Source organism: Chrysemys picta, chromosome 11, assembly GCF_011386835.1.
Source record: "Chrysemys picta bellii isolate R12L10 chromosome 11, ASM1138683v2, whole genome shotgun sequence".
In the NCBI taxonomy this organism is placed as follows: domain Eukaryota; kingdom Metazoa; phylum Chordata; order Testudines; family Emydidae; genus Chrysemys; species Chrysemys picta.
The window spans coordinates 77,206,326-77,215,941 of record NC_088801.1 but is presented as its reverse complement, the minus strand read 5'-3'; the positions used below and the strand labels follow the sequence as shown (position 1 = coordinate 77,215,941).

The 9,616-nt window shown below is 43.0% G+C and overlaps 1 protein-coding gene across 8 annotated transcripts in view; it reads right to left on the bottom strand.

Moving 5' to 3' along the window:
• Nucleotides 1–965: 965 nt before the first annotated feature.
• The window catches only part of DIP2A (disco interacting protein 2 homolog A), a 200,231-nt gene continuing 191,580 nt past the window's right edge, over nucleotides 966–9,616 (bottom strand). For all 8 annotated transcript variants that reach the window (XR_010591669.1, XM_065562263.1, XM_065562261.1 and 5 more), the window contains 2 exons: nucleotides 7,151–7,274; nucleotides 966–2,995 (listed from right to left, as the gene is read on the bottom strand). Coding sequence is in view for 7 of the 8 variants with exons in the window: in XM_065562263.1 (XP_065418335.1) it covers nucleotides 2,743–2,995; nucleotides 7,151–7,274 (377 nt within the window). In the remaining variant the exon portion in view is untranslated. The remainder of the gene's footprint in view (nucleotides 2,996–7,150; nucleotides 7,275–9,616) is intronic.

Below are 9,616 nucleotides of genomic sequence, written 5' to 3'. Positions count from 1 at the left end.
TCTCTCTATTTCCCTTTTCCTCCTCGGTGACTTGGGAAATTAATGAATCTCTGATGTCTGTCATAGTTCAGAGTTCTGTAGTAAAAAGTTTGGGAAGGGACTATGGAACCTTTAATAATATATATTGCTACAGTCATATGCAGTGTGCAGCTGTATGCCTCTGGTGTGTGATCTCACCAGGACTCATCCACTACACAAGGTTGGGCCGGGACACTGCGTGCATGGAAGACCTATAAGGAAAGCGCCGTAAGAAGTGGTGGTATTGATTAAGTAGGTGACACTCTTCCCTTGAAACAAAATACTTCAGACCCCACGACAAGACTTCTTTCCCATGAGACTCTCACCACAGGTTTCAGCACATTCTGGTCTCAAGAGATTCTGGCCTCTACCCCTTCCCCTCCCATTTCCCAGCTTACCCGCCGCAGGGAGAGGCTTTGTGGCTCATCCAGTGTTCCTAGCCTCCCTCCAAATCCAGTTTGCCTCTCAGAATGGAAACCTTCCCTCACTCCTGCTGACAGCAGCAGCCAGACTTCTCGCTCAAGCTCTGGCTAACGCGTTGGGAGAACGTCTCAGGAACTTGCTCCTTTGCCTGCTCAGGAGCTGGGAGTGCCAGCGTGGGACCCGACTGGCAGTGGCTGGTTTTCTTCCCCCTCCTGCAGCACTCAAGGAGAGGGGGAGAGCTACTCTGATGGCTGCTGCCCACTGCAGTGATTGTGTCTCGAAAATGGTGGTGGTAGACACAGAATTAAAATCTAAGAAAATCCTGATTTTAAGTAATTTTAAAAAAATTCACAACAGAAGTTTTACAAACCTCACTACTGAGCGAAGTATCTAGCAAACCCTAAATGTGGACACAGACCTGCTTTACGGGGACTTTCTATATAGAAAATAGAAAACTTTTTTTGGGGGGGGGGGGTGTTAAGATATGACAACTTTTAACATTTGGCAAATCAAGTTTCCAACAGTCATTTTCAAATGTTTAATGTGCTTTTTTAAATCTTACTTTACAAGGCAACTTATCTCACTGTCACCAATATATCAATACAAAAATCTTACAATGTTTTATTTGCTAAAAAACTACAACATTAAAATTGGGGTTAAGTAGTTCTTTCCTCTTGCCTGCTGTTTTACTACAAGGATGTCCATTAGTCCATTGCTAAGACTGCTGCATTTAACTCAAACAATAAGTTACACAATTCTGTACATAATTACAACAGAGTCAAATTAGAGTTCCAAGGTATGTATCTGTACAGTACACCACAGTCAAACACCATGAGGGAAAAAGAGAACTACTGTATGTGACAGCCTTTTTTGGGAAGATTTTCTAGTTTGCTAACCAAGAAGAGTCATTTGGTGTCCTTGTTGGGGAACTGGCATCCAGATTTCTTAGGCACTGATCCAGGCACCTTGCCTTGCAGAAAAACCTGTCTGATTCGCCAAACTTGTGCATTATTTTAAAAAATAACATAGCCATATAGTCTTTATTAGCTATATAAAAATAATTATTTGCTAAAGTCGTGCCTCTCTTCAGACATTGGAAGCAGCTGAATGAGTTTACATTCTCTTTCAGAATTAGGTTCACTGTAATAGTCGATCTGGCAGAAATGTCAAGAGGTTGATCGATCAAGTTGGACTCAATCAACTGGATATTTTAGTTTGAACAAAAAAAGTTTGTCTACGCACAACTAAAAGATGAACATTTACACCCTGGCAGATCCAGCTCTCTAATATCAGAGTGTTCCGTGATGAGAAATCATTCTCTCAGAACTTTCAGTTCAATTCAGTATTTAATTCAGATACTTGGGGAATAATGTATTGGGAGATCATGCTTTCAGGCCTGTACACTAATGATTCTGAGTCTTTTGGCTTTGGAATGAAAAGAATTGTTTAAAAGTTGGCATTATGCGGGGCAATAATTAACAGCTTAGCACTATGAAAACAAGCAAATTTACTGTTTAGCCAATATGAAATTATGAAAACAAGAAAGCAAGCAAGCCTCCTGTATATCAAGTAGTTTAAAACCAGATACTAATTTATCTTTCTACAATAGAGTTTATAATGCTACAGAATCCAGTATGGCACTATGAGTAACCTTGTTAAAGAAGCAGTATTCAGTTTTGCTTGGTACTAAAAGGCTGAACAATAGTATAGTTTTAAACACAGAATCCAGGATTGGAGTGAGTTGGTTTGTTCTGACTGTGCCGAGTCATTGATTAAAAATAAAAGATGGCTCTGCATTTTTAACCTCAAACATGTACAAAAAACATGCAATACAGTAGAGGACAAGGTGGAGATAAGAAAAATCGTGAAAGTTATGTGCCAATGTAGTTACCACACATCAAACCAGAATGGGGAGGAAAACCTGGAGGATGGCTAGCCACAACTTTCCTCAGTGTTCCCAAGAGTTGTCTTCAGCTGGTGTTTCCTCCCCTCCCCAGTTTTTATGTCCCATTATGCAGTGCATTAAGATACTGACATTCATAAGTATTGTAAAAAAAAAAAAAATTGTTCCTTGACAGTTTAACAAATTTCCTTCAAGAATTCCAGTAATTTCTCAGTCCAATGGAGGAGCTGTAATGGAGCTATGAAAGCCAATGCTGTGTGAGAGACGTTCCATGAAGACTGGCACCTCCTTTTTTCCTAAGGTTTTCAAAAGCTTACAAATCCGCAGCAAACTAACGTAGATCCTATTCAGAATGCCTCTAGATTTTGGTGCTTCAGCGTCAGTGTGGTTTTGTATTTTCACATGTTGTAAGCGACATAAATAGGATCCAATTGGTCAGCTAAAAATCCATCTCTCAAGTGCATTCGCTGCTTTTCACCACGAGAATTGATGGGAATAACTCCCGGGTCCACAATGACAACAACACCAACTATGAGATAATGTTCTTCCAGAACCACATTTGTTACCAGTGCCACCAAGTCCAATGCTTCCTGCTCTGAGCCTTCTAATTCCACAACCACCACCAGCAAGTTGGTCCATGTAAACACAGCGCTGTTGGTATAAAACAAGCATTAATTGTGTGTGTGTGTGAGTGTGTGTGAGTGTGAGAGAGAGAGAAATAAACTAGTATGAATAGCCAAAGAAAAAAGTTCTCAGAGACAGAGGCTAACTGGGGAAAAAAAACCCAGCGCTGGGGAAATACTTGAGATGAACAATACAATAAATCAGAGGGGTAGCCATGTTAGTCTGGATCTGTAAAAAGCGACGAAGAGTCCTGTGGCACCTTACAGCCTAACAGACGTATTGGAGCATAAGCTTTCGTGGGTGAATACCCACTTCGTCAGACGCAAAGCTTATGCTCCAATATGTCTGTTAGTCTATAAGGTGCCACAGGACTCTTTGTCGCTTAATACAATAAATGTGAACAAACTCTGATATAAAACTAAGTATATAAGAGACAAAAGTGTAAAAGTGGAAGTTATAGTTGAACAAAATCTGACTCTGGAGATTTCCATTACTTGCATCTGAAGAAGTGAGGTTCTTACCCACGAAAGCTTATGCTCCCAATACTTCTGTTAGTCTCAAAGGTGCCACAGGACCCTCTGTTGCTTTTTACAGATTCAGACTAACACGGCTACCCCTCTGATACTTGACACCAGTGGATATAGTGTCCCTCACCAAAGGTTCTTAAGGAATCTCATGGGATAAGAGGGAAGGTTCTCCCCTGGATCAGTAACTGGTTAAAAGATAAATAGAGGGTAGGAATAAATGGTCAGTTTTCTGGATGAAGAGAGATAGATAGTGGGGTCCCCCAGGGTCAGTACTGGGCCCAGTCCTATTCAACATATTCATAAATGATCTGGAAAAAGGGGTAAACAGGTGGCAAAATTTGCAGATGATAGAAAATTGCTCAAGATAGTTAAGTCCCAGGCAGACTGCAAAGAGTTACAAAGGGATGTCACAAAACTGGGTGTCTGGGCAACAAAATGGCAGATGAAATTCAATGTTGATAAGTGCAAAGTAATGCACATTGGAAAACATACATATAAAATGATGGGGTCTAAATTAGCCGTTACCACTCAAGAAAGATCTTGGAGTCAGTGTGGACAGTTCTCTGAAAACAGCAGCAGCAGCAGTCAAAAAAGGGAACAGAATGCGGGGAATCATTAGGAAAGAGAGAGCTAAGAAGACAGGAGATATCATCTTGCCTCTCTATAAATCCATGGCAAACCCACACCTTGAATCCTGCCTGCAGTTCTGGTTGCCCCATCTCAAAAAGATATATTGGAGTTGGAAAAGGTACAGAAAAGAGCAACAAAAATGATTAGCGGGATGGAACGGCTTCTGTATGAGAGTTCATGATTCTAAGGAAAGGAAGGAGTGAGAGCAGCAGCAGAAGGACAATGGGCTTGAAAAAAGCAGGCTTTAACAAACTCAAGAGAACTGGTAGGTAAAGTCCCATGGGAAGAAAATCTAAGTTAAAAAAGGAGTTCAGGAGAACTGGCAGTTTCTCAAGGAGACCATATTAAAAGGTACAACTGTAAACTATCCCAATGCAAAGGAAAAACAGGACGACTAGTAACAGCCAATATGGGTATGTCTACACAGCAATCTAGATTCCCGCAGCTGGCCCATGCCAGCCAACTTGGGCTTGTAGAGCTCGGGCTGCGGGGCTGTTTTGTTGCTGTGTAGACTTCTGGGCTCAGACTGGAGTCAGGGTCTAGGACCCTGTGGGATGGGAGGGGCTCAGAACTCGGGTCTCTAGCCCAATCTGGAAGTCTACACAACAATGAAACAGCCCCGCAACCAGACTTGGCTGGCATGGGCCAGTCACAGGTTTTTCTTTGCTATGTAGACATATCCTATGGCTCCACCAGGAGCTCTTTAGTGACTTGAAAATCAAAATGGAATCCTACAAAAAGTGGAAACTTGGTCAAATTGCTAAAGACGAGTACAAAAGAATAGCATAAACATGTAGGGACAAAATCCAAAAGGGTAAGGCATGAAATGAGTCACACCTAGCAAGGGACATAAAAGGCAATAAGAAGTAGTTCTTTAAATACATTAGGAGCAAAAGAAAGATAAAGGAAAGTATAGATCCTCTACTTAGCAGGAAAGGAGAGCTAAAAACTGATGACATTAAGGGCTGGTCTACACTGGGGGGGGAAATCGATCTAAGATACGCAACTTCAGCTACGTGAATAGCGTAGCTGAAGTCAAAGTATCTTAGCTCGATTTACCTCGGGTCCTCACGGTGCGTGATTGACAACCGCGGCTCCCCCGTTGACTCTGCTACCGCCTCTCGCTCTGGTGGAGTTCTGGAGACGACGGGTAGTGAGTTCGGGGATCGATTTATCGTGTCTAGACGAGACGCGATAAATCGATCCCCTATAGATCGATTACTACCCGCCGATCCGGGTAGTAATCCGGCGGGTAGTGAAGACATACCCTAAGAAAGCTCAGGTGTTTAATGCCTATTTTGCTTCAGTTTTCACTGAAAATGTTAATGGTGACCAGATACTTAACACAATTAATATTAACAAGGAAAGGAACACAAGCCAAAAGAGAGAAAGAACAGGTTAAAGAATACTAGATAAGTGAGATGTATTCAAGGCTGAAGCAATCTCAGAACTGTTAATAATTATCTTTGAGAACTCCTGCAGGTCCTAGAACACTGGAGAAGGGCTAACAGTACTTATCTTTAAAAGGGGGAACAGAGAGAACCCAAGGAATTACAGACCAGTCAGCCTAACTTTGAAACCTGGAAAGTTACTGGAACACATTATTAAGCAATCAATTCGCATGTCCTGGAGGATAATGGGATTATCAAGAATAGCCAGAATGGATTTGTCAAAAACAAATCATGTCAAACCAATCTAATTTCCTTGGATTATGGATCTAGTGGACGGGGGGAAGCAGTAGATGTGATACATCTTGATTTTAGTAAGGCTTTTTGATACAATCCCACATGACATTCTCACCAGCAAACTAGGGAAATGTGGTGTAGATGAAATTACTATCAAGTGGATACACAACTGGTTGAAAGACTGTACTCAGTGAGTAGTTATCAAGGGTTCGCTGTCAAACTGGGAGGGTGTATTTATTGGGATCCCACAGGGATCAGTTCTGGGTCTGGTACTATTCAATATTTTCATTAATGACTTGGATAATGGGAGTGGAGTATATGCTTATAAAATCTGCAGATTACACCAAGATGGGAGGCATTGCATGCACTTTGGAGGACAGGACTAGAATTCTAAATGACAAATTGGAGAATTGGCCTGAAATCAACAAAATGAAATTCAGTAAAAACAGGTGGAAAGCACTTCACTTAAGAAGGAAAAATCAAATGCACATCTACAAAATGGGAACTACCTGGCTGGAAAAGGATCTGGGAGTTATAGTGGATCACAAATTGAATATGACTCAGTAATGTGATACAGATGTGAAAAAGGCTAATGCGATTCTGGGGAATATTAACAGGAGTGTCATATGTAAGACACAAGAGGTAATTGTGCTGTTCTACTCAGCAGTGGTGTGGCCTCAAGTGGAGTATTGTCCCCAATTCTGGGTGCCACATTAAGGAAAGATGTGGAGAAATAGGGGAGAGTCCAGAAGAGAGCAACAAAAACGATAAAAGGCTTAGAGGAAAGGTTAAAAAAAGGCATGGTTAGTCTTGAGAAAAGATGATTGGGGGGGGGGGGGGGGGGGAGGAGGGCAGGGACCTGATAACAGTCTTCAAATACGTTAAGGGCTGTTATAAAGAGGACGGGGATGAATTGTTTCATCCATGTTCACTGAAGGTAGTACAAGAAATAATGGGCTTAAATCTGCAGCAAGGGAGATTTAGATTAGATATTACGGAAAACTTTCTAACTATTAGGGTAATTAAAGCATTGGAGGGTTTTAAAAACAGGTTGGAGTAACACCTGTCCAGGATGGTCGATGTTTACTTGGCCCTGCCCCAGTGCCGGGAGCTGGATTTGATGACTTCTCAAAGTCCCTTCCAGTCCTGCAGTTTTACGATTTTAGGACCCCCCCTATCCTCTAGGTCCATAATCTGTGCAGGCCTACATTTGTTTTCACTCCTAGCTAATTGATCTAACAAGCAATTTATTTTCTTTTTATTTCTGTCAGACAAAAGCATAAATAGGACACAAAGAAAAATGTCTTAACTGAAAATGCATATAGCTCTGAACCTCTTACCATTCAGCAATACTTTTGTGCGCTCTGATCACAGAGGTCTCAATATCAATGGGATGATACCTCATTCCTCTCAGCTCCAGTGTTTCATCCAAGGAGCCTACCACATACAGGGCATCATGCCTCTCTGGAAACAGTGAAAACATTCAGGTGATCAATAAATGTGAAAAACAAAGTCTCAAATCCACATGCATGTCCATTAATCATCTGGCCTAACATTTTCACGGCCTATTTCCTAGGAGGAGAAGTGGCATGTAATAGAGAGTTCTCCCAAATGGCAGAGCGTCCTGTGTTTAGGAGCCAGCTCAGTGCTCCTCTCAGTGACTCAAGATGAGATCTGCTGAACTGTATAGAGTTACCCATTGATCAAAGTGTGACCTGGCAGAGTATTAAGGTCAATCCAAGTGTTAAATGTGTAAGTGTGTATTCCGATGTTTAATCTTCATAAAAACTGGTGGAATGTTACTTGTATTGTTCTTAATTATCTGTTCCTGTCAGAATATAATAGCAAATATTTACATGGTAAATACCCTTGTAACTAAATTACCCATCAAAGAAATCTTGTGAAATGCTAATGAAGGACTTTAACACAAAATGCTAATTTCAAAGCCAGTGGCCATCATGTATATGGTCGGAGGTAAAAAGTCCAAGTGCATTTCTCACCCATCCTCAACAAAGGAAAAACCCACGTGGGTAGTGACATTGTCAGCTTGCTTTGTGTGTGAAGATACTATAAATATAGATTCAAAGAAAGATCCTTAATCTCTGGACTGTCTTGGACAGGGAAGCGTACCGGATGCAAAGTGGAGATCTCCAGAGTTATTCTGGGTGCCCTGAAAGAAGTTTTGGGAGACTGGCAGTTTATTACATCTCTGCCACCATGTAGAGTTACAAACTGTGACTCACCTGTTAATATATTTTACCGGCTTTAATCTTTCAGTAACTCTCATTTCCTTTTCTTAGCTAATAAACCTTCAGTTAGTTTACTATAGAATTGGCTGCCAGTGTAGTCTTTGGTGTAAGGTCTGGAATACCAATTGATCTGGGGTGAATGACTGGTCTCTTAGGACTGGGAGAAACCTACTGTGGTGCGATTTTTGTCTGGGTGGCAAGATAGACTGGTGAGGCTAAGGGGACTGTCTGTGACTCCATAGTAAGACTGGTACCATGATACGGGAGTTCACATTTGTTATTGGCTTGGTGAAATGTAATTATAGAACATACTGCCAGTTTAGGATGTCCGCCCTTGTTTATGGACAGTCTGCCCTGAGACAGGCCCTCATGGTTGAGAGCCACTCCAGACAGCATGACAACAGGTACCAGATGTTGAATGAGACTTATCAGATTCACATAATTTTCTAAATTGGACCGGCTACAGTGGGGTTAGTGTAGTAGGCTTTCACCTCTGGAGAACAGGGAAAATATTCCCACTTGTGCACGCTACAGAAGCACCAGATAATTTGGTATAAGTAGAAATCTCAGGATGAGGACTGGAACGTGAGTTATCCACAGGTGAAGAATGCGGTGCCTGGCAGAGCTGACTGGAGTAGCACATGTGATAGCACTGGCATATCCGATGGGTATTAGTCTCCCAACTTCAATTCCAAAATAAAAAGGAAGATGGTCACATTGTTAAAATAGTATATTGGGCAGATGCATTACCTATTTTGCTCATTATTCAGAATCATTACATTCAATGAACATGTGCACATTAAGGGCCCGGATTCCTGGGAAATTGAGTATTTCTTATTTCTCACTGAAGTCAATCAGCATCTTGCAGGATAGGGGCCTTAATTTTCTACAGACTATTGACATTTTTCTGACTCTCTCTCCCCTGTGCTGACTGGCTGTTTGCTTCACTCTCCTCCTCCCCCAGTCTCTCCATGGTGGCTTCACTCCCATTGGTGGTGGGTGAACCATGGGCTTGGGAAGGCTCGCCCCTGCCCTGGCCCCCCCCTTCTGCCTGAGGCCCGGCCCCTCCCATCCTCCTTCCTCCGCCAAAGACCAAAGGACCCCAGGCTGCCCAAGCACCTCCAGTCCTGGACAGCCTGCGACCCCCCCAATCCTGGAGCACTGGGTGGCGCATGGCCCCGCTCCAGTCCTGGAGCGCCAGACAGGCAGCCCCACCACTACGGGCCCCCCCAACCACCCCAAGTCTTGGCTGCAGGTCAGCCACCCTAGCTTCAGCAGGGTTCCCAGAAGAGGAGCAGCCTGCCTCGGCTGGAGCCAACTCGTGGCTGGCGAGCAGGAGGGGGCCTTGGAGCAGAACATGGATGGAGCCACGCAGGGCTGTGTGGGGAGGCGGAGCCATCCCCTGCCTATGCTACGCGCCGCCCATGTTCACTCCACATTTGCCCCTTCTCCACTGTGCTGTCCCACTCATCCAGTCCCTTCCCTTTTCTTTCCACTTAGCTGATCCCCTCCTAAGTAAACCCGCTGGGAGAAGGGGAGAGAGGGAACCCTGTGGAA